We start from the raw sequence: 25,268 nt of genomic DNA on the forward strand, positions 1-25,268 counted from the left end.
ATTCCAGCGTTGGACTGGGATAAACACAGTAAGAAATCTCACAAGAAGTGCCCACTCATCTGATGAAGGGGCAGCCAGTGCTCCTAAAGCTAGTGGCTTTTGCTACCAAATAAATCTGTTGGACTTTAACCTGGTGTTGTGAGGCTTCTTACCATGGTAAATTGCCCCATAGTGTCCAAAGTTGTGCGGGTTAGGTGGATTGGCATTGGTAAATTGCCCCATAGTGTCCAAAGTTGTGCAGGTGAGGTGGATTGGCCATGGTAAATTGCCCCATAGTGTCCAAAGATGTGTAGGTTAGGGAGATTGGTCATGATAAATTTACCCTTTGTGTCAAGGGTGATTGGCAGGGTAAATACGTGGGGTTAAGGGGAAGGGTCTGGGTGGGATTGTTGTGGGGGGCAGGGCGATGGGCCAAATGGTCTCCTTCTGCACTGTAGGGATTCTATGAATGGGCAGCAACTTTAATCAATAGGACGGGCACTTGGACCCTGGACTGTGTTAGAGAAGAGCAGTGAGTGTGAGAGAGAGAGAGAGAGGCAGGACACACAGCACAAGGAATCTCATTCACCCAAGTGCAGCCACAGTATAACAGCGCAGAAATATGCTGGTGCCGAGGACGTGTCTGTAACTCCTAAGCTCTGGATGCAGAAGGGACAGAGATTGGGTGGGAGGAGAGAAAAAAAAACAAAAAGCGGTGAACCTTATCAGTAAGGTTGAAGAAAAGTTGCTGGAGGATTGAGGGACTGATGGTGATAACTGGCTGGTGGTGAGGAGGAGGCTGACATGTTTTGGTTTGGGAGTTAAACCCAGGATTTTCTTTGTGTGTGTGTGTGTTTGGGGAGAGAGAGATTGGAGCCTGATTCACACAGAAAGGGGTCTCCCCACCCCATCCCCCTGTACAGCACAGAAACATTTGGAGATTTGAATGCTACAGTAAGAGGGAGCTGGATGCAGGACAGGGGCAGTAACAGCAGCAGTAACTCTGACTGCTGTCAGTTTCACTGGTCAGTTTCAGCACTCGCCCACTTGGCCGGCATGAACTCCAGCGACGCCAGGGATTACCTCTCGCAGAGGGAGATCCCTCAACTCTTCGAGGTAAGCAGGAACGGGGTGCCTGTCTCTGCAAAGGGGGATTGGCTCCAATGTAGCAATGCTGTGTCTCAGGCGGTGAGTGACAACCGCTTTGCTTTTCTCCGACGACAAATCGATTCAAGACTTTCTGTTTCCCCTGTGTGTGTGTGTATGTGTGTGAAAAAATACCCCCTTCCCCAGCCTTGTCCATTGGAAAGATTGTAATCCCAGAAATCCTGTATATGGGCGCACTGCCTCCCCCGGGGGGGTACTGAGTGTTCACAAACACAGGATTCTTGCTAACGGGGCCAAGTGAGCCTTTGATTCAGAGCTTCAAGCGACTGGATTCTCTCTGCTGGTACTCTATTTAGATGTGTGTTACACTTCCTTCCTTTGATAAGCCTGGGACTGTTTTTATTATTCATTTCACATTGGAAAGGCAGGCTGTGTGAATCTATAACTTTTTGGCAGCCTTTCACAAGGCTAATAAGATATGCCTGTCTCTTGAGTGTGAAGAATCTTTTGGGCTTTTTCTGTTTGTAAATTTGGGGTTTGACCTGTCAAAACCCGTCCTAACAAGTCTACTCAAGCTTAAAAAGCTCCTTGAAAGATTCATGGGTTTTACATGTGGAGTGCTGATAATTGTTGGCGCCGTCTCAGAGGGTGAGGCGGGTCTGCAGGAGACCATTCGGCCCTACCCCTCTGTGTGTTTTTGATTTGATTTGATTTGATTTATTTACTGTCGCATGTATTAACACACAGTGAAAAGTATTGCTTCTTGCATGCAATACATTCAAAACATACCGTTCAGAGAGAAGGAAAGGAGAGGGTGCACTGAATGTAGTGTTGTAGTCACAGCTAGGGTGTAAGGAAAGATCAATTTAATGTAAGGTAGGTCCATTCAACAGTCTGATGGCAACAGGGAAGAAGCTGTTCTTGAGTCGGATGGTGTGACCTCAGACTTTTGTATCTTTTTCCCAACGGAAGACGTGGAAGAGAGAGTGTCCGGGGTGCGCAGGGTCCTTGATTATACTGCCAAGGCAACGGGAAGAGTAGACAGAGTCAACGGATGTGGGTGGGGAGGGGTCTTTCAAAGAGGTATCCACCTCGAATGACAAGGGCAGTAGTTACCTGGGAACATCACCACCCGTAAGCTTCCCCCCCCCTCACTATCCTGACTTGGAAAAATATCAGCCTTTCCTTCACTGTCTCTGGGTCTTATCGATGTACGTACAATCCTACAGTGTAGAAGGAGGCCATTCAGACCATCAAGTCTGCACCGACCACAATACCCAGGCCCCTCCCCAACACCCCCATTTACTCTAGCTAGCCGCCCTGATACTAAGGGGCAATTTTAGCACGGCCAATCCACCTAACCCACATATCTTTTGGACTTTGGGAGGAAACCAGAGCACCTGGAGGAAACCCAAGCAGACACTGGGAGAATGTACAAACTCCACACAAACAGTGACCCAAGCTGGGAATCAAACCCGGGTCCCTGGCGCTGTGTGGCAACAGTGCTAACCACTGTGCCACCGTGCTGCCCTTCATAAGCATTGTACCATTGTGCTGGTTAGGGTGCATTGGCCATGCTAAGTTCGCCCTCAGTGTACCCAAACAGGCACCGCCGGAGTGTGGCGACTGGGGGATTTTCATAGTAACTTCATTGTTAATGTAAGCCTACTTGTGACACTAATAAATAAACTTAAACATTTATAAAGGGATTGATAAAGTAAATGTAGATCAAATGTTTCTTCTTATGGGGTAATTTTGAACAAGAGGTCACAGGTATAGGTCGAGAGGTGGTAAATTTAGCACTGAGATGGGGAGGAATGAATCCTCGCAGAGGCTGGGGAATTTGTGAAACTTGCTGCCCTGTAGCGCGGTGGAGTCTGAATCATTGGTTTCAAGAAGGAGATAAATATATTTCTAATAAAAAAAGGGATATGGGGAACAGCTGGGAAGGTGGATTTGAGACCAGAAAGAGATTAGCCAAAGGTGTGCCGATTCGTTGATTGCTAAAATAACCCGAGTGTCAGGGGGATGAACAGCATAAATATGTGGGGTTTCAGCGATAGTGCCTGGGTGGGATTGTGGTTGTTGCAGACTCGATGGGCCGAATGGCCTCCTTCTGCACTGTCGGGATTCTATGAACCATGGTCTGATTGAATGGTGGAGCAGGCTTGAAGGGCTGAATTTGCCTACTCCTGCTCCTAATTCCTATGTTCTGTTGTAAAATCCTGGAGCTCCCTTCCTGACAGCACTGTGGGTGTACCTACAGCACATGGACTGCAGCGGTTCAAGAAGGCAGCTCTCCACCACCTTCTCAAGGGGCAATTAGGGATGGGAAATAAGTGTTGGCCTCACCAATCACACTCACATCCCAGGAATGAGCAAAATAAAAACCCCACGACCCCCATACATTTTCCCCCTCACTCTGAAATAATTTTCCTTTTCAAACCTTCATCCCATTCCCCTTCGAAAGTTCCAATTGAATCTGTTTCCAGATCCAGGCCTTCAGGCAATGCATTTCGGATCACAACAACTCACTGTGAACCATAGAATCGTGAATCCCTGCAGTGCAGACAGAGGCCATTCAACCCATCGAGTCTGTGCCAACCACAATCCCAGCCAGGCCCTATTCCTGTAACCCCACAGATTTACCCTGCTAATCCCCCTGACACCAAGGGGCAATTTAGCATGACCAATCCACCTAACTCGCACATCTTTGGACTGTGGGAGGAAACCAGATCACCTGGAGGACACCCACGCAGACACGGGGAGAACATGCAAACTCTATACTCACACAGTGACCCAGATTCGAACCCAGGTCCCTGGTGCTGTGAGACAGCAGTGCTAACCACGGTGCCACCGTGCCACCCACTGTGTGTATTTAACAACAAAATCTTATCTCCTGCTGTGGCTTTTGCCAATTATCTAAAATCTATGGCTACCCAGCCCCTCTGTAAGAAACTCCCCATCTAGTGTGGCAAAACCCCTCAAGAGTTCGAACGCCTCCATTAAATCTCCCCTCAGAGAAGGTTTACCAGACTGATTCCTGGGTTGGCCACGTTGACATATGAGGAGAGATTGAGTCAGTTGGGATTGTATTCACTGGAGCTCAGAAGGATGATGGGGATTCTTATAGAAACCTATAAAATTCTAATCGGACTCGACAGGGCAAATGCAGGAAGGATGTTCCTGATTGTGGGTGTGTCCAGAACTATGGGCTCTCAATCTGAGGATACAGCGTAGCCCATTTAGAACTGAGATGTGAAATTTTTTCATCCAGAGAGTAGTGAGCCTGTGGAATTCATTACCATAGAAAATAGTTGAGGCCAAAACATAAGACCGTAAGACATAGGAGCAGAATTAGGCCATTCGACCCATCGAGTCTTCTCTGCCATTCAATTATGGCTGATTTTCTTGTTCTCCCATCCCCATTCTCCTGCCTTTTCCCAATAAACCCTGATCCCCTTATAAATCAGGAACCTATTTATCTCTGGCTTAAAGACACTGAATGACCTTCACCCCCCCACCACCCTCATAGCCTTCTGTGGCAAAGCGTTCCCAGATTCCCCACTCTCTGGCTGAAGAAATCCCTCCTCATCTCTGTTTTAAAGGATCATCCCTTTAGCCTGAGGTTGTTTCCTCTGCTTCTAGTTTTTCCTACTAGTGGAAACATACTCTCCACGTCCACTCTATCCAGGCCTCGCAGTATCCTGTAAGTTTCAATAAGATCCCCCCCTCATCCTTCTAAACTCCACCGAGTACAGACCCAGAGTCCTCAACCGTTCCTCATACAACAACATTGTTTTCAAGGAGCAGTTAGATATAGCATTTGTGGCAAAAAGCATCAAAAGTGGGGTCAGGCTGTTGAGTTGGATGATCAGCCATGATCGTGATGGAACAGACTCAAAGGGCCAAATGGCCTCCTCCTGTTCCTATTTTCTATGCTAAACCTCTCTGCTCCAAGGAGAATCTCACTTCTTTGCAACGATGTAACTGCGATAGTCTGACTAATATTTCATCCTGCCCTTTTTAAAAAAGCTGTACATTTTAAGCAACCCCAAATATACGATGCAGATGCTATCTATTTTTGTCTATCAATATTCATAATGTCCTTGGTTATGGAGCTTCCCAGGGAGCTATTCTCTGGTTCTATTGTGTTGAGCTGGACTCAGCTAATACAAAGATTTGCAGAAGACAGAATGCTGTCAAAGACATTCTTTATTTGACTAACACGCATTGGGAGAGAGATAGCTGGAGGATTCCAACATCTCTCTGACATTACAGTAAAACAGATGTACCTTCTCAAAGATTAATTTCTCCCACCCAACCTGTCACCCAAACTGGATGATGCAATTACATTAATACATATTATTTACCTTGGCCAACAGCGTTCTATTTTTTAGCAGAATTAGGAACTCATTGATCACCTGGACCCAGAAGTTCTTCTCCACGCACCCCTCCCCCCCATTGCCTAGCAACCTTACCTTCGCAAATCCAGTGGGTTCAAGGGTTGCCCTCACCACCTGCAAACCAGGGAAATGGAAAGGGAACAGATCTCTCTGTCTGCTAGCTACCCCTAATCAGTAAAAGCTGGATACGTCTGTTCACTGCAACCAGAAGCCAAATGCCTCTTCATTTTAAAACCTGGATAGCTTGCAGCTGCAGTGTTCCCTACGGATTATAGAGAATGTATTCTGTGCCTTATTGTTTCCAAAGAATGTGGCCTGTCTGCTTCTGCTGATTTCCCATTAGGCTTTGGGGCAGGCTGCATTTTGGCCAAAGCTTACAAGACATTTGAAAATCCATTTTAAATCTACAATACTTAGTCAAAATTCTCTACTGATTATATATGTGCAGACAATACTTTTGCATGATACATATATAACACTTTGTGATTCCTTATTCACTCAAAGGGTGGTGAATCTCTGGAATTCTCTGCCCGTTGAAGTGGTGGAGGCTGCCTCGCTAAATATTTTTAAGAAGCGGGTTGATGGGTTTTTGATAAGAGAGGGGATTAAGGGTTATGGGGAGAGGGCGGGAAAGTGGAACTGAGCCACGACAGATCAGCCATGATCTTATTGAATGGCGGGGCAGGCTCGAAGGGCCAGATGGCCTACTCCTGCTCCTATTTCTTATGTTCTTATGTTCTTATGTTCTTATTGTATATATAAGACACACTGTGATCCCTAGTCTAAACTAGACTACTTTGTTTTAATAGTCTTCAAAATCCCCAGGGTTTCTGTACTCTTCTATAGTCCTAAAAGACTAAAAGAGATATACATTCCTGTTTGGGATTGGAAGTATCTTGGGGCTGGACATATCTCCAGGTTTCCCTTTTAATGGTGGGCCCCACCATGCCATACCCCACTGTCAACCTCCTTGGGTAACGATTGACCAGAAACTCAACTGGACTCACCACATAAACACAGTGGCTACAAGAGTACATGGGATTTAATGGGATTGAGAGTTATAGATAGGCCTAGTAGGTATGGATATGATCAGCGCAAATTGTGGGCCGAAGGGTCTATTTGTGCTGTAGTGTTCTATGTTCTATCTGTTCTAAGAGCAGCTCAGAGGCTAGGAATACTGCAGTGAGTACGGTGGCACAATGTTTAGCACTTCTGCCTCATAGCGCCAGAGACTCTGGTTCGATTTCAGCCTCGGGTAACTGTGTGGATTTTGCACATTCTCCCCATGTCTGTGGGGGTTTCCTCCGGCTGCTCCGATTTTCTCCCACAGTCCAAGGATGTGCGAGTTAGGTTGATTGGCCGCTCTAAATAGTCCCTTAGTGTCAGAGGGATTAGCTAGGGTAAGTGCTTGGGGTTACAGGGTTAGGGTCTGGGTGGGATTGTGGTCGGTGCAGACTCGATGGGCCAAATGGCCTCCTTCTGCTCTGTATGGAATCTATGATTTTAAGAGTAACTCACCTTCTGACACCAAAGCCTATCTACCATCTACAAGGCACAAGTCAGGATTGCAATGGAATACTCCCCCACTTGCCTGGATGGGTGCAGCTCCAACAACACTCAAGAAGCTCAACACCATCCAGGACAAAGCAGTCCCACTTGATTGGCACCACATCCACAAACATCCACTCCCTCCACCACTGACGCTCAGTAGCAGCAGGGTGTACTATCTACAAGATGCACTGCAGCAATTCACCAAAGATTCTTTGACAGCACCTTCCAAGCCCATGACCACTTCCATCTAGAAGGACAAGGACAACAGATACATGGAGTGAAACAGCAGGAGATTGGGACTATCAAATCACTTTTCAAGAAGACCATTTGCAGGAAGATGGCGAGTGGGCAGAGCAGTGGCAAACGGAGTTTAGTTCAGGGAGATATGCGGTGATGCATTTGGAAAAGGCTAACCAAGGAATACACAGTAAGAAGTCTCACAATATCAGATTGAAGTCAAAGGGGCAGCACGGTGGCACAGTGGTTAGCACTGTTGCTTCTCAGTGCCAAGAACCTGGATTCGAATCCTGGCTTGGGTCACTCTCTGAGTGGAGTTTGCTCGTTCTCCCCATGTCTGTGTGGGTTTCCTCCGTGTGCTCTGGTTTCTTCCAGTCGGAAAGATGTGCTGGTTAGGCGCATTAGCCATGGTAAATTACCCTTTAGTGTACCCAAACAGGCGCCGGAGTGTGGTGACTAGTGGATTCCCACAGTAACTTCATTGCAGTGTTAATGTAAGCCTACTTGTGACTAATTAATACTAACAGGTTTATTTGGTATCACAGCTCTCGGAGCCCTGCTCCTCCTTCAGGTGAGTGCACAGGAATATACAATAGTTGATAAGAGACAAGAGAAGCATGAAGGAACAAAGACACCTTGGACTGCATTGACACATCACAAGACCCAGTAGATATGGTGCTCAGGAAAGCATTTGGGAAATTGGCCTTTATTACCCAAGATGTGGAGATGCCGGTGTTGGACTGGGGTAGACAAAGTAAGAAGCCTCTCAACACCACGTTAAAGTCCAACAGGTTTATGTGGAATCACGAACTTTTGGAGCTTCATCAGGGGAGTGGAGAGTTGGGTTTATAAACGACATATGTAGACGCAGACTCAGTTGCAAGATAGTGGTTGGAATGCAAGTCTTTTCAGGTAATTATGTCTTTACAGGTACAGATAATGGAGAGAGGGATAATCACAGGTTAAAGAGATGTGAATTGTCTCAAATCAAGATAGTTAGTAGTTTATTAGCCAAGGCACAGACTACAGGAGCTGGGAGATTATACAATAAAAATCTGGAATTGAAATTGTAATGGTGACCACAAAACCATTGTCAATTGTCAGAAAACCCAGCTGGTTCATTAATATCCTTTAGGGAAGGAAATCTGCTGTTTTTACTCAGTCTGGCCTATATGTGACTCCAGAGTCTCAGCAATGTGGCTGACTCTTAAATGCTCCTCTGAAATGGCCTAGCAAACCATTCAGTTCAAAGGCAGTTAGGGGTGGGCAAGCCATATGCCCACATCCCATGAACAAATAAAATAAAAACTGAAACTCTATAAAACGCTAGTGAGGCCACAGCTGAATTACTTTGTGCAGTTCCAGTCACCGCACTATTGGAAAAATTTGATTAAGCCAGAGAGAGTACAAGGGAGATTTACCAGGATGTTGCCTGGACTGGAGAATTTTCTTTTTAACTGATTAGTCACGAGTAGGCTTACATTTACACTGCAATGAAGTAACTGTGAAAATCCCCTGGTTGCCACTCTCTGGTGCCTGTTCGGGTACACTGAGGGAGAATTTAGTGCAGCTAATCCACCTAACCAGCACATCTTTCAGACTGTGGGAGGAAACCGGAGGAAACCCACGCAGACACGGGGAGAACATGCAGATTCTGTACAGACAGTGACCCAAGTCAAGAATCGAACTGGGGTCCCTGGTTCTGTGAGGCAGCAGTGCTAACCACTGTGCCACCGTGTTGCCCCATTCCACCCTGTTCCACCCAGAATATCAGCGATGAGAGATAAGCTGGGATGTTTTCTTTGGAAGGGTAGAGACTCGGGGGAGATCTGACTGGAGTGTATAAAATTTTCAGTGGCCTCAATTCAATAATTCTGGGCATCGTTGTGTGCTTTCGGGTTCCTCGAGTCCACGATGTAGAGCCAGGATTAGAGTTGGGAATGTTGCTATTTAAACATCACAGTGCTGGAGGAGTAACAAACGACAGGGATACAGGAACGGCGGGCGAGCTGTTCTCTTCCTGGGCACACAGCATGAGGATGAGCAGATTTCCAGTGTCACCTGCAATACCAGGGACATTATTCCAAACTTCCCTGTGACATTTTCAGGAAGGGTTTTGGGGATCACTTTGTACGTGGGTTCTTTTACACAAGCAGGGATAGATCGGAGAATCCCCGCAGTGCAAATGGAGGTCATTCAGTCCATCGAGTCTGCACTGACTCCCTGACAGAGCACCCCCTACCCATTCCCTTAACCCCCACGCATCTAGCCCGCTAACCCCCCTAAAACTACACTAAGGGGCAATTTACTGTGGTCAATCCACCAAATCTGCATACTTTTGGACTTCTGATGGGGTATCTTTGCCTGGGCCTTCTTGCCCTACCCCCATCCCCATAACCCCACACATTTAACATGGCTAATCCCCCTAGCCTACACATCTTGGGACACTAAGGGGCAACTTAGCACAGACGATCCACCTAACGCCACGCATCTTTGGACTGTGGAAGGAAACCGGAGCGCCTGGAGGAAACCCACGCAGACACAGGGAGAGCATGCAAATTCCACACAGCCAGTGACCCAAGCCAGGAATCGAACCCGAGTTCCTTGGGCTGTGAGGCAGCAGTGCTAAGCGCTGTGCCGCTATCATTTTATTTCCCTGTGTAAACACTGGTGCGGTGGCAGGGAGCCGAACCAGCTGAAGAACGTGAGACTGGCGATGAAACTGGGAGTTGTCAAAATCCATTAGCACGGCCGTCATTATCCAGTCCTTTGTTAGCTGAGGAGATGTGACCACATAAGAAGTGGAGAAGTGGTCCCTCCCTGTAAGCAGAGCATGAAGCTCTAGAGAGCACATACTTTATTATAGGTGGCTGTTGCTTGTATCGCCTGACCTCCACATAGAGTGGGTGTATGTCAGACGGCAGCCGTGGGGCAGTTCTAATCTGGTGACCTTTGGTTTTTAATACTCCTTCAATTCTATTCAGTAGATTTAAAGGAATATCTTGTGCATTAAAATGTAGAGTAGCAATGAGAAATCCGAGTGTTGAAGTGATGATAGCTCCCTGGCAGTGGCTACAAGCACAGAAGCTGCTTTTGAATTGTTATTGTCAGATGTATTAATGGACAGTGTAGAAGGAGGCCATTCGGCCCATCAAGCCTCCACTGACAACAATCCCAGCCACGCCCTATCCCTGTAACCCCCATGCTGCTAATCCTACCCCCCTCCCCGAGTGACAATTTAGCCTGCACATCTTTGGAGCATAGGGGTGGGGGAGTGCCTGAGTGGGGGGGTGGTGAGGAGTGGGGCACAGACACGGGGCAGGTGTGCATGCTCCACACAGACAGTCACCTAAGCCGACAATTGAACCTAGGTCCCTGGCGCTGTGAGGCAGCAGTGCTAACCACAAGAAGAAGGAAACAAACTTGCATTGCTTCTGGAAATAGGTCATACATGAGAGGGTATTTCACCCTTTTAGAAATGAAGCATGATTGCGTTTTAGTTGTAACGTTTCTTGTGCACTGTGCAGACAAAGCTTACTGTCCTTGGGTAAGGAAAGGAGAGAGAGCAGAATGAAGTTTGTTCATTAGTGTCACAGGTAAGGCTTACCTTAACGCTGCAATGAAGTTACTGTGCAATTCCCCTAGTCGCCACTCTCCAGCAGCTGTTTGGGTCAATGCACCTAACCAGCATGTCTTTTGGAGTGTGGGAGGAAACCGGAGCACCCGGAAGAAACCCACGCAGACACGGGTAGAACATGCAAACTCCACACAGACAGTGACCCAAGACGGGAATTGAACCCGGGTCCCTGGCGTCATTGGGCGACAGTGCTAACCACTGTGTCACCGTGCCAAAGTGCTGTGGTGTTTCAGTCGTAGCTAGGGTGTAGAGAAAGGTCGACTTAGTGCGAGGTAGGCCCATTCAAAAGTCTGACGGCAGCAGGGAAGAAGCTGTTCTTGAGTCGGTTGGTACGTGACCTCAGACTTTTGTATCGTTTTCCTGACAGACGAAGGGGGAAGAGAGAATGTCTGAGATTGTCACAGAAATTTCATTAGTGAACCGAATATGAAAATCTCAACGAAACAGCAAACTGTCTTTCGAGAGGAGGCAATAAAAGTTCAAAAGATTGAGGAGAGATTGTACAGTGTGAGTTTATTTGCTCTGGTTATTGGAGAATGAGAGGTGACCTTATTGAAATGCAGACAGTTCCCAGAGGTAAAGGCAAAATACTGCAGATGCTGGAATCTTAAAGTTTATTTATTAGTGTCACAAGAATGTTTACATTAAGCAATGAAGTTACTGTGAAAATTCCCTAGTTGCCACACTCCAGTGCCTGTTCGGGTACACCGAGGGAGAACGTAGCATGGCCAATGCACCTGACCAGCACGTCTTTTGGACTGTGGGAGGAAACTGGAGCACCCGGAGGAAACCCTCGCAGGCATAGATAGGATGTGCAGATTCTGCAGACAGTGATCCAAGCTGGGAATCAAATCCGGATCCCTGGCTCTGTGAGGCAGCAGCTCTAACCACTGCGCTACACAAAACAGAAAATGCTGGAAAATCTTGAAGGTTCATCCAGACTCGAAACATTAGCTCTATTCTCTCAGGTCTGCTGAGATTTTCCAGCATTTTCTGTTTTTTGTTACAGTTTCCAGAGGGCTGACAGAGTAGATGCCAAGAGGCCATTTCCTCAGGCTGGAGAGTCTGGGCAGCATGGTAGCACAGTGGTTAGCGCTGCTGCCTCACAGCGTCGGGGACCTGGTTCAGTCCCAGCTTCGGGTCACTGTCTGTGCAGAGTTTGCACATTCTCCCCGTGTCTGGGTGGCTTTCCTCCGGGTGTTCTTCCCATAGTACAAAGATATATGGGCTAGGTGGATTGGCCATGCTACATTGCCTCTGGTTTCAGAGGGGATTTGCAGGGTAAATTTGTAGGGTTATGGGGATAGTGTGGGATTGTTGTCAGTGAGGTGCAATGGGCCAAATGATCTCCTCCTGTACTGCAGGGATTCTAAGATTCTCAGGGGGTAAGAGGACGGCCATTTAGAACTGAGATAAGGAAAGATCTCTTAACACACGGGCTGGTAAATCTTTGGAAAGCTCTCTTGCAGTGAGCTGGTGAAATTCAGTCAGTCAGGGCTGAGATTGAGATTTATGGGAATTAGGACAGGGAATTGGAAGCAAATGTTCAGTGGGAATCATATCCGTAACTCCCATTTCTCATTTCCCCCCTCACCACCACAGGGAGTTCGAGCAGGTGCCTGTGGAATTAGACGTCAGCATGTGTCAGGGTATGAGGAAGTTAGGAGAATGTATTATATACATTTGGAGGAACTTAAAATAGGGGAAGGAAAAAATTGAGAAGGAAACAGATTGGCTAGCATGAAGGAAATATTTATACATGCTGTTAGATAATTTTAATATTGAATTTTTCTAAAAGGAAAGACATTGCAGAAGTTTTGCACCTCGCACTCATTAGGACGAAATGTAAGAATGCCAAATTTCAAAGAATCATGAAAATTGGTACCACAGAAGATAAAAGCAAATTACTGCGGTTGCTGGAATCTGAAACTGAAAGAGAAAATGCTGGAAAATCTCAGCAGATCGGGCAGCATCTGTAAGGAGAGAAAAGAGCTGGCATTTTGAGTCCAGATGACCCTTTGTCAAAGCCAAAAGTCATAGAAAGTGGGAGATATTTATACTGTAGATTGAGGAATGAAAGATGAGTCGTAGCCACAGAAACCAGGGGAAAGGCTGCTAATGGGAGCCCACAGAGAGAATAGAGGGTGTGAATGGCCGAACGACAGAGGAGCTATAAACTGTGACAAATGGGGATGTTGGGGGGAGGGGTTGGGGAAGATGGAACAGAGGGAGAATGTAGAAAAGGGGAAACGGGGGGGGGGGAAGATAAGGGAAGGGGGATAAAGTAGGAGGAAAGATTGGGGGGAAGAAAAATAAAGAAATAAAAGGTAAAGAACAGTAAAAAATTTTAAATTAAAATAGAATAAACACAAGGGGATGAGGTGGGGTAGAGCAAATCTCTGAAGTTGTTGAATTCGATGTTGAGACTGGAAACGACTAGCCAGAAGATGAGCTACTGTTCCTCCAGAATGCGTTGAGCTTCATTGGAACATTGCAACAACTCTGGCTGAGGCATTGTCATGGACAAAGCAACCGGGAATTGTTGTCAAAGCCTGCCTCAGAATCACATGGTTCAAGTCCCACTCCATGGTTTAAGCACAAGATTTAAGGCTGACAGCTCATTGTGGCACTGAGGGAGTGCCACACTGTCAGAGATGCCATCTTTCAGCTGAGATATTAAACTGAGGTGCCATCTGGCCGCTCAGGTGGATTTAGACAAGGAATCGAGGATTTATCCCTGATGTCCTGGTCAATATTTATCCCTCAATCCCTCAATTTCACAAAGACAGATTACCTGGTAATTATCACGTTGCAGTTTGCTGTGTGCAAATTGGTTCCCACCTTCCATACCTTACAACAGTCACCACAAGTACTTCACTGGCTGTAAAGACATCTGATGGTTCTGAAAAGTGATATATAAATGTAAATTTTTTTGCCCTTTGGTTTAATTATATATAATAATCTGCACTAGCTTTTTGGGTGGGTGGGGGCTAATCGCTAAATGGTGCATTGTGTGATTTCAAGAAGAAATTAGATATAGCCCTCGGAACTAAAGGGATGCAGGGGGAAGTGGGGGGTCAGGATATTGAATTTGATGATCAGTCGTGATCAAAATGAATGGTAGAGCAGGCTTGAAGGGCCAAATGGCCATCTCCTGCTTTTAGTTTCTATGTCAGGTCAAGCGTGCAGCTAATGCTTCTACAATAAAAGCAATATACTGCGGATGCTGGAAATCTAAAATGAAATCATAAACTTCTGATAAAATCTAGCAGATCTGACAACTTCTATGGGGAGCAGAACAGAGTTAACATTTCTCTGTGTGACTCTTGGGTGGCACAGTGGTTAGCACTGCTGCCTCATAGTGCCAGGGACCAGGGTTTGATTCCCGGCTTGGGTTTTTTGATTTGATTTGATTTATTCTTGTAACATGTATCAGTATATTGTGAAAAGTATTGTTTCTTGCACGCTATACAGACAAAGCATACTGTTTATAGAGAAGGAGAGGAGGGAGTGCGGAATGTAGTGTTACAGTAATAGCTAGGGTGTAGAGAAAGATCCGTTCAAAAGTCTGACAGCAGCAGGGAAGAAGCTGTTCTTGAGTCGGTTGGGACGCGACATCAGAATTTTGTATCTTTTTCCCGATGGAAGAAGGTGGAAGAGAGAATGTCCGGGGGGCGTATGATCCTTAATTATGCTGGCTGCTTTGCCAAGGCAGTGGGAAGTGTAGACAGTCAATGGATGTGAGGCCGGTTTGCGTGATGGATTGGGCTACGTTCATGACCTTTTGTAGTTTCTTGTGGTCTTGGATAGAGCAGGAGCCATACCGAGCTGTGATACAACTAGAAAGAATGCTTTCTATGGTGCATCTGTAAAAGTTGGTGAGAGCCATTGTTGACATGCCAAATTTCCTTAGTCATCTGAGAAAGTAGGGTCACTGTGTGTGTAGAGTTTGCACATTCACCCCATTTCTGCATGGCTTTGCTCCAGTGCTTTGGTTTCCTCCCACAGTCCAAAGATGTGCAGGTTAGGTGGATTAGCCATGCTAAGTTGCCCCTTAGTGCCCCAAGATATGCAGGTTAGATGGATTAGCCATGGTAAATGTGTGTATTTGCAGGGATAGGGGAGAGGGCCTGGGTGAGATACTCTGTCAAGGGCCAGTGCAGACTCAATGGGTTGAATGGCCTCCTGTGCACTGTAGGGATTGTATGATTTTTCAGAGCTAGAGAGAGGAGAAATGTATTGGCCTAATATTGCATAAGAGGAGGTGGAGTAGAGTCAAAGGTCAGTGATAGGTGAAAACTAGCAGAGACTGGGCAAAGATGTGGTGGACATGAAAGATTGATGTAAGTGTTAAAGAATAAAGAAGCTGCTAATAGTGGTACAAATAAGAACATAAAAACTAGGAGCAGGAGTAGACCATCTGGCCCCTCGAGCCTGCTCTGCCATTCAATAAAATCATGGCTGATCTTTTCATGGACTCAGCTCCACTTACCTGCCCGCTCACCAAAACCCCTAATTCCTTTTCTGTTCAAAACTGTATCTATCTTTGCCTTATAAACATTCAGTGAGATGGCCTCAACTGCTTCACTGGGCAGGGAATTCCACAGATTCACCTTGGGGTGAAAAAGTTCCTACTCAACTCAGTCCTAAATCTGCCCCCTAGTTCTAGTTTCTTCCTTCCCTGCTTCTATCTTATTTATTCTCTTAGTAATCTTATGTGTTTCTATAAGATCCTCCCTAATTTTTCTAAATTCCAATGAGTATAGCCCCAGTCTACTCAGTGTCTCCTCATAGAGGAACCTCTCAACTCCGGAATCAACCTCCTCTGCACCCCCTCCAGTGCCAGTACATCCTTTCTCGGGTAAGGTGACCAAAACTGCATACAGTACTCCAGGTGTGGCCTCACCAGCACCTTATACAGCTACAACATAAGGTAACAGGATATGTTAATGGATGTGTTAATAGCTGACGCTTATGTTTACAAAGCTGAATAATGCAGCACATTTTGCCTTCCCCGGTGTGCTGTTTAATAAGGCTCGGGGAAGGTTGTCTGTTCACTAAAGTGAGACTAAATTCAAATCCAACTGAAACTAAATCCTGTTTAACACCTTCCGGGCCTGAGCTAACTCTTTATTCATTCACAGGCTGTGGGTGTTGCTGGCAAGGTCAGTATTTATTGCACATCTCTGTACAACTGAGCGGCTTGCTGCAATTGCCAGAAATACTCAGCCAGAGCTGGCAGCGTCGGTGGAGATAGTACAAAGAAAAACGCAGCACAGGAACAGGCCCTTTGGCCCTCCAAGCCTGCACCGACCATGATGCCCCAAATAAACAAAACCCTCTGCCCTTACTCGGTCTGTATCCCTCTATTCCCTCCCTATTCATGTACCCATCAGATGCCTCTTAAATGTTGCTAATGTGCTAACTTCCACCGCTGCCTCTGGCAGCGCGTTCCAGGCACCCGCCACTCTTGTGTGAAAAATTTCCCCCGCATTTGTCTCTCAAACTTTCCTCCCTTTCACCTGTGCTGCCTTGTAATTGGCACTTTCACCCTGGGGGAAAAAGCCTCAGACTATCCACCCTGTCCATGCCTCTCATAATTAACAGTATTCTGTGACTCTCTGTTAGAATTTCAGAGGGTCGTTAAGGGAAGTGCAGAGTCACACACTGTGCTAACAATGGCAGATTCCTTTCGCAAAAGAACACAGTGAACCAGACAGATTTCTCTGACAATGTGACAGGTTTATTTGGCACCATGAGCTTTCAGAGTGCTGCTCCTTCAACAGGTGAGTGAAGGAGCAGCGCTCCAAAAGCTTGTGATTCCCAATATTCCTGTCGGACTTTAACCTGGTGTTGTGAGACTTCTTTCTGACAATCTGGTAGTATCACCATCACAATTACAGATGGGAGCTTTTTAATTCCAGGTTTCTGTTCACTTGGCTGTCTCCCCCACCCCCCGCCCCCCACACTAGCCCACGCCAAGCCTTCCCTGCAGATCCCCATTTCTCCAGGTCCCGAATTCATACCTTCCTCTCGCTCCCCTCAATCTCTGTCTTAAGCCCATCTTGTCTGTGAGACCCTATTCCCACCATACTGGCCTGCTCTGACGAAGGGCCATCCAGACTGGAAGTGTTGGCTCCATTCTCCTCCCATAGGTGATGTCAGACCTGCTGAGGTTTTCCAGCCTTTTCTGCTTTTGTTTCAGATTCCAGCGTCCGTGGTATTTTGCTTTTATCCCACCATACTGCCAACCCCCTTCTGGTCCCATGTGAGCCGATATTGTTCATAGTTCACTTTCCTCCAGCACTATCTTGGTTTCCCTCAAATCTTCCACCTCAACAAACCTGTCCTTGGCCCCATTGTCCATGCAAACCACCATCTGCATCCTACAATCTCTTTTACATTTCCATACCTATCACTGCCCCACAAATCCACACCTATCTGTCCTGCATTTCCATATATCAACCCCTCCAATAAGGTCCTGTCCACAGTGATGAAATTCCATTAATTCAAGTCCCAGATGTGACGCTGATCATTTAGAGTCATAGAATCCCTACATTGCAGAAGGAGGCCATTTGGCCCATCAAACCTGCCCTGACCACAATCCCACCCAGGCCCTATTCCTATATTTCCACATGTATACCCTGCTAATCCCCTGACACTCGGGTCAATTTAGCATGGTTCAGCCTAACCCACTCGTCTTTAGACTGTGGGAGGAAACCGGAGCAGCCGGAGGAAACTCAGGCAGAGAGTGACCCGAGGCCAGAATTGAGCCCGGGTCCCTGACGCTGTGAGGCAGCAGAGCTAACAACTGTGCCACCATGCTGCCCTATGGTAAACTATCTTTCCTCATCCTGCTATGCCTCAAACCTTTCACACAGTGGATCACAAACCTCCCCCCACCCCCCACCTCTGCTCCGTTGTAAAGCTGGATGGCACTATGGGGTGGGATTTTCCAGCTGCGTGCGCCTCAGGACCACCTGAGGTCAATGGATTGTTAAAAGATCCGCCAGATTCTCGGTCTTGCCCCACTACGATTGCTGGTTGTATCAATTCCATCCACCCATCACTCCCAATGCTCGCTGCCTTACACTGGCTTCAGATCCAACACTGTTACTGAGTTTAGAACTCTCACCCTTGTTTTCGAAACCCTTTCTCTCTCTGTCTCTATGACCACTGTAAGAAGTCTCACAACACCAGGTTAAAGTCCAACAGGTTTATTTGGTAGCAAACCCCACTAGCTTTCAGAGCGCTGCCCCTTCGTCAGGTAAGCAGGAGTTCTTTTCACAAGCACTGTTGAAATTCAATAGGGACTGTAGTCAGTATTGAAATGCAGCATCCAAGTTGTGCACAGCAAGATCCCACAAATAGCAACTTCTTTTAATAATGTCGATTGAGTGTAGAATGTTGTCCGTGAGAACTCCCTTGATCTTTTTCAGTATAGTGTTGTGAAAGATTGGACGCAATGCGACATGGCTCCAACAACGAGAAAGGTTTATTAAACTATATTCACACTAAAGCTGAACAGTAGTGGGATTTTCTCATCCCGTGACAGTGAACAGAGATTTGGCTGCCTGCCAGATCCTCTGATCTCACTGCGGTGGGAGCGTGGCCGGTAAGATTGCGCCCAAAGCGTCTGACAGAACGCAGTGGTCGGCCTTTGACTGGCGCAGATATGACGGGCCGAAGGGCCTTGTCCTGTGTTGTAGGCCTCTATGACTCAATGACGTGCGCAGGTCTATTCTCCTCCTCCTCCCCAGCTCCAACTGAGGTCCTCCCAGTCCCAGGACTCTTGTCCTCGTTCCCGCCTCCTGCTTCTCCGCTCCATAGGGTCCGACCCGATCATGTGACCTGAAGAGGGTTGCCCCTTAAAGGGGCCACGACACCACAAGTGCAACAGGATCTTTTACCACCCAGCTGCAAGTATGGAGGGGGCCTTGGCTTAATGTTCTGACTCCACCGGGTCTATCAACCTCGCTCTTGTACTGAACTTGCTGGAGCTGAACCGCAAGCTCTCATCTTCCTGACTCCGACACAAGTGCTGCCAACTGAGCCGCAGCTGAAGCTGGGATCAAATCATAGAGTCATCCAACCTCCTGTCGTTGTCTGTCGATGCTTTCCAGTGTTGGCACTGCTGCCACCGCTAACAGGATGTATCTGCGTACTGGTGTAAACAGAATCCCTCCCAGGGAAATTCTGATTTATATTTAATTTGTACATCTGTTTTCAACCGATTAGCATCTCCCAGCTTGAGACCACCTGAGGAAAGAGTTGTCCTGTCAACAGGCAGGGCTGGATGAGGGTGTTGGCAGCGATATCGGGATGAGAGATGGCAATCCTTTAGCACAGCCCATCACGCCAAGGCAGTATTTGTAAGTTTGAGTTAGGAGAAAGAACAGTACAGCGCAGGAAACAGGCCCTCCAAACCTGTACCGCGCATTGGTCCAACTAGACCATTCGTTTGTATCCCTCCATTCCCAGGCTGCTCATGTGTCTATCCAGGTAATTCTTAAATGATGCCAGCGTGTCTGCCTCCACCAGCCTACTTGGCAGCGCATTCCAGGCCCCCAGCACCCTCTGCGTAAAAAAAAAAAGTCCCTGTGATATCGGAGTTATACCTCGCCCCTCTCACCTTGAGTTTGTCGGGATCAGCTCAATATCAGTCGTATGAGTGGAGCTAGGTGGCAGAGAATTCATTAGATTGCAGTTTGGTGCTGTGGAGCTGAGGATTAGTATCGAGGGCAGATAATGTGAGCTTAATGTGGAGATAATTAACATTTGTTCGGTAACAGGGACGCGTTGGTGCCTCATTTCGAAGGAAACCAGTTGGAGATTTTGATCATCATGGGCTGGATTTCACGGCTGCCAGTCCCTCTCCCCTGTCCTGCGTGTGGGTAGAGTTTATTTATTGGTATCGCAAGTGGACTTATACTGCAATGAAGTTGCTGTGAAAATCCCCTAGTCACCAAACTCGATGGGCTGAGTATCTTATGTTTGCCACACTCTGGTGCCTGTTCGGGTACACTGAGGGAGAATTTAGCATTCCTCCTACACTCCACAGATATGTGGGTTAGGTGAATTGGCCAGGCTAAATCGCTCCTTAGTGTCAGGAGGACTAGCTAGGGTAAAAACCCAGCCTGCAGGTGCAGCAGGTGGTCAGGAAGGTGAATGGGATGCTGGCCTTCATAGCGAGGGGGATTGAATATAAAAGTAGGGAGGTCTTGCTGCAGCTGTACAGGGCACTGGTGAGGCCGCAGCTGGAGTACTGTGTGCAGTTTTGGGCACCGTACTTACGCAAGGATATTTTGGCCCTGGAGGGAGTGCAGAGGAGGTTTACTAGGCTGATACCGGAGTTGAGGGGGTTGAGCTATGAGGAGAGGCTGAATAAACTAGGCTTGTACTCGTTAGAGTTTAGAAGAATGAGGGGAGATCTCATTGAGACATATAAGATGATGAATGGGATGGATAGGATAGAGGTGGAAAGACTCTTCCCGCTCAAAAAAGACAGTAGGACTAGGGGGCACAGCCTCAAGATAAAGGGGGGGCAGTTTAGAACGGAGTTGAGGAGGAACTTCTTCACTCAAAGGGTGGTGAATCTCTGGAATTCTCTGCCCGTTGAAGTGGTGGAGGCTACCCCGCTAAATATTTTTAAGACGCGGGTTGATGGGTTTTTGATAAGAGAGGGGATTAAGGGTTATGGGGAGCGGGCGGGAATGTGGAACTGAGACACGACAGATCAGCCATGATCTTATTGAATGGCGGGGCAGGCTCGAAGGGCTAGATGGCCTACTCCTGCTCCTATTTCTTATGTTCTTATGTAAATGCATGCAGTTACAGGGATAGGGCCTGGGTGGGATTGTTGTTGGTGCAGGGTTGATGGGCCGAATGGCCTCTTTCTGCACTGTAGGGATTCTATGATCCTCATAATGATTGAGGAGAGCGGGGCCTTTGGATTGGCGGCTGGGACCATTTTCTGGTTCACGGCATAATTTCCCTCCTGCCCTCGATGCCCGATTGGGTGAGGATAAATTCTGGGATAAATTGGGAATTGGGAAGGGACCCCCCCCCTTCCCAACGCCAATTGACTGGACGTCTGGCGAGGTGCCTACTAATTGGTCACTCTTCCCATGTGACAGCTGCTAATTGGCTGATCTTCCTGTGGTGTCTCTGCCGATTGGCCAATCCTCCCAGGGGATGGCTGCTAATTGGCTGATAGATTCAGTGTGGCGGGGCTGACGGGTCCAGTGCAAGCGGACCACAGAGTTTCCGTTCCACCTCCCTCACCTTAAAACCCAGCCCCATCCCACTGCCGTCCCTCAGAGTGTTTGTACAATTTAATTTGGTCTCCGTAAGTATCTCTGGGGCCACGGAAAAACATGAATGAAATTGTCACATCCTGTCTCTGCGCCTTCATTAAGCGGAACACCATTTCCGAAAGCTTGTGGGTTTACTATCAAATAAACTGGTTGGACTCTAACCTGGTGTTGTGAGATTTCTCACTGTGTTTACCCCAGTCCAACGCCGGCATCTCCACATTATCTTCATTAAGCAGCCAGAGTGTGGACATTTACCAGCCTGCTGTGGTTTTTTTTTATTACGCAAGTGTTCCTAACAATTTAACACAGATTGACTGATTCATTCACTTCCTGTAACACTGTAGCTTCCAAGTGCTGTCTGCAAGCTTTCTAATTACTACCGACAGACACATATTTACTTCATTTTGCACCTAACCAAATATTGGATCAGAGAATGGCTCTCAGTTCTCTTATTCAATCCGATGTATCGTAACATTCGTAGAATCGTAGAACCCTGCAGTGCAGAAGGAGGCCCTCTACCCCCTTATCCCTACACATTTTGCACACCAATCCCTCCAACCTAAGCATCCTAGCACACTAAGGGGCAATTTTAGCATGGCCAATCAACCCAACCCGCACACCGTTACAGACAAGTTCTGTTGCAGACAGCGCTAATGCTTCAGAGATGTTTGCACGTTCTCCCCATGTCTGCGTGGGTTTCCTCCGGGTGCTCCGGTTTTCTCCCCCACTCAAAGAAGTATAGGTTAGGTATATTGGCCACGTTAAATTGTCCCTTAGCGTCAGGGGGACTAGCTAGGGTAAATGCACGGGTTTATGGAGATAGGGCCTGGGTGGGATTGTGGTCGGTGCAGACTCGATGGGCCGAATGGCCTCCTTCTGCACTGTAGGGATTCTGTGTACATACGTTCTATATCGGTTTCCTCCCACAACCTGAAAGACGTGCTGGTTAAGTGCACTGACCTGAACAGGTGCCAGTGTGTATGGCAACCAGGGGAATTTCACAGTAACTTCATTGCAGTGTTAACATAAGCCTTATTTGTGACTATTAAATAAACTTTAATCTTTAACTTTAATATTCCCACCCCACCATCCCCCATGCATACGTATCGAAACGCCTTCACACTGAGTATGTTTTGTAAATCATTACAGTAGCTGTAATTTCAATCATGAAAACTGGCTATCGCAGGGTGGCACAGTGGTTAGCACTGCTGCCTCACAGCGCCAGGGACCCGGGTTCGCTGCCCGGCTTGGGTCACTGTCTGTGTGGAGTCTGCACGTTCTCCCTGTGTTTGCGTGGGTTTCCTCTGGGTGCTCCAGTTTCCTCCCTCAGTCCAGCAGGTTAGGTTGATTGAAAATGCTAAATTGCCCCTTAGTATCCAAGGTTAGGGGGATTAGTGGGGTAAATGTGTGGGATTACAGCGTTAGGATCTGGGTGGGATGCTCTGCTGGGGGGTTGGTGCAGACCTGATGGGCCAAATGGCCTCCTTCTGCATTATAGGGATTCTGTGATGTTTCTAAGAATTCATTCCTGTGTGAGTATGTGTGGCTGGACTCTGTGAGTTGGAAACAGCGGCAAGGTGAGGGGTTGGGCTGAGGTGCTGGGAGTGGCAGGGTGATGGTGATGACCAGCAGGATATTTGGCCTTTGCCTTGCTCCCCTGGCTCCAGAGTTTGGGATCTGCTTTTCTTCACCTGAGATAGGAGTCAGCTCCAACTTGTATTTGCATCATTCCATTGGTGCTCGAGCTGTAAGCTGCTCCTTGGCTCATTTTCTGTTGGTGTTTTGTCCTGAAGATATTTAACATCAGCTCTTGGAGGGAAGACCTGACCAGCTCTTAAAGGGCACCGTTCACAAGTAGGCAAAAGCACCGGAGGTGATGTGAGGGGAAAAGATAGGTCAACAAATTATTACAATGTGTACAAATAGAATCATGGAATCCCGGGTGCTCCAGTTTCCTTCTACACTTCACAGATGTGCAGGTTAGTTGGATTGGGACGCTATAGAAATGCAGGTCTCTCATTCATTCCTCAGTAGAGATGAGGATTAAACACAGATTCTCTCACATTTGCTTTTATTCATTCATGGGACATGGGCATTGCTGGCTGGCCAGCATTTATTGCCCATCCCTAGTTGCCCTTGAGAAGGTGGTGGTGAGCTGCCTTCTTGAACCGCTGCAGTCCACGTGCTGTGAGTTGACCCACAATGCCGTTAGGGAGGGAATTTGAGATTTTGACCCAGTGACAGCGAAGGAACGGCCGATATATTTCCAAGTCGGGATGGTGAGTGTCTTGGAGGGGAACTTGGTGGTGTTCCCATGTATCTGCTGCCCTCGTCCTTCGAGATGGAAGTGGTCGGGAGTTTGGGAGGTGCTGTCTAAGGATCTTTTGGAGTGCATCTTGTAGATAGTACGCACTGCAGCTACTGAGCATTGGTGGTGGAGGGAGTGGATGTTTGTGGATGGGGTGCCAATCAAGTGGGCTGCTTTATCCTGGAGTGTTCTTGAGTGTTGTTGGAGCTGCACCCATCCAGGCAAGTGCAGAGTATCCCATCACACTCCTGACTTGTGCCTTGTCAATGGTGGGGAGTTAGGAGGTGAGTTACTGGCTGCAGTATTCCTAACCTCTGACCTGTTCTTGTACAAACATTGGGAACAACACCTACAGACAGGAGACCTAATGAGCTCTTAAAAGGTATCTGTTGTCCACAACTAGGCCAGAGGGGATCTGAGGGAAAATAAATAGTCAACAAATGCCATGAGGAGGGTGGAAGCGATTTGCAATAATGATTTACAAAAGGGAATTGGAGTGGAAAAGTAATCTGCAGGGTTACAGGAGAGAGAGCAAGGGGTTTAATGAGGTAGTTCTTCGAAAGAGCTAGCACAGGTATGATGGGACGAGTGGCCTCCATCTTTGTTGACTCTGTGAAGGACAACAACAATGAAAAACATTGGAAGCCAGAGGTTCGAGTCTTTGGTGTTTTCATGTAAGAAATGTAGGGGAGGTAACGATGGAAAGATTGGAAATGGATGGATTTATCAGATTACAGCTAAACCCCTTCCTCACTTTTCTACGTTTCAGGGTGAAATAATTCACTGTCCTTTCTGTTCTCCCCCAGAGCATGTTGACAGGCCTGATGTACAGCCGGCCTGACGATCCGGTCGAGTACCTCGAGGGATGCTTGCAGAGAGTGCGGGAGTTAGGAGGGCCGGAGAAAGTGAAATGGGACACGTTTATCAGCCAGGAACGTCAGCCGTTGCCCCCAATCAATGGTGGGCAGGGAAAGAAGCCAATATTCCGAACGGGTGAGTGTCCAAAATTAAATTGACCTTCAGTCGCAACCCGCAGAGCTCAGGTGAGACTCCTTTCATTTTGACCTGGAGTCACATGTAGGCCAGACCAGGTAAGGACAGCTGATTTCCTTCCCTAAAGGGTGTTAGTGAACTAGATGACATTTTTGTTACGATAGTGGTTTCATGGTGATCTTTTGGCTTTTAATTCCAGAATATTTTTTAAAATTTAATTTTCATTGAATGCCGTGGCGGGATTCGAGCCTGGGGTCTGTGGATTGCTAGCCCAGCGACAATATCGCTGTGCCACCACCTCCCCCTTGCTCACGGTGTCTCCTGGCCCACAGCATAAGATTGGAGAGTTGGCGGGAGACTGTGGGTAGAACGCAATGCTCTCTGAGCCTTAGATGAAGTTCCGGATGTTACTTTCTGCGAATGTTGCAACCAGCAACATCTGGAGAAAGAGCTGTGGCCGGGTAACTTTCATGGCATTGGACCAGAGAGGATGCTTCCCCAGACTTCTCTCCACCAGCCATTACTTTCTCCAGATGTTGCTCGGCAAGACATCGTCCTCAGGATGTTACTCGCCAACATCCCCCAGGTGTTGCTTCCACTGAATGGGATGGAGCTTCCCCCAGACACCACCACCACCACCACACACACACACACACACACACACACACACACACACACACACACACACTCCGCCCCCAGATATTGCTTCCTCCTTGAATTGCAAACCTGGCATC

The 25,268-nt window shown here is 47.4% G+C and overlaps 1 protein-coding gene across 1 annotated transcript in view; it reads left to right on the top strand.

Annotated features, from left to right (window-relative positions):
- The first annotated feature begins 566 nt into the window (after positions 1 to 566).
- LOC145358415 (adenylate kinase isoenzyme 1-like) overlaps positions 567 to 25,268 on the top strand; it is a 150,814-nt gene continuing 126,112 nt past the window's right edge. Inside the window, exons 1-2 of the mRNA XM_080212466.1 lie at positions 567 to 1,095; positions 24,348 to 24,534. Coding sequence (XP_080068592.1) covers positions 949 to 1,095; positions 24,348 to 24,534 — 334 coding nt within the window. The 5' untranslated portion in view covers positions 567 to 948. The remainder of the gene's footprint in view (positions 1,096 to 24,347; positions 24,535 to 25,268) is intronic.

This window comes from Carcharhinus amblyrhynchos, chromosome 25 (assembly GCF_965287045.1).
Source record: "Carcharhinus amblyrhynchos chromosome 25, sCarAmb.v2.hapA, whole genome shotgun sequence".
Classification (NCBI taxonomy): Eukaryota; Metazoa; Chordata; class Chondrichthyes; order Carcharhiniformes; family Carcharhinidae; genus Carcharhinus; species Carcharhinus amblyrhynchos.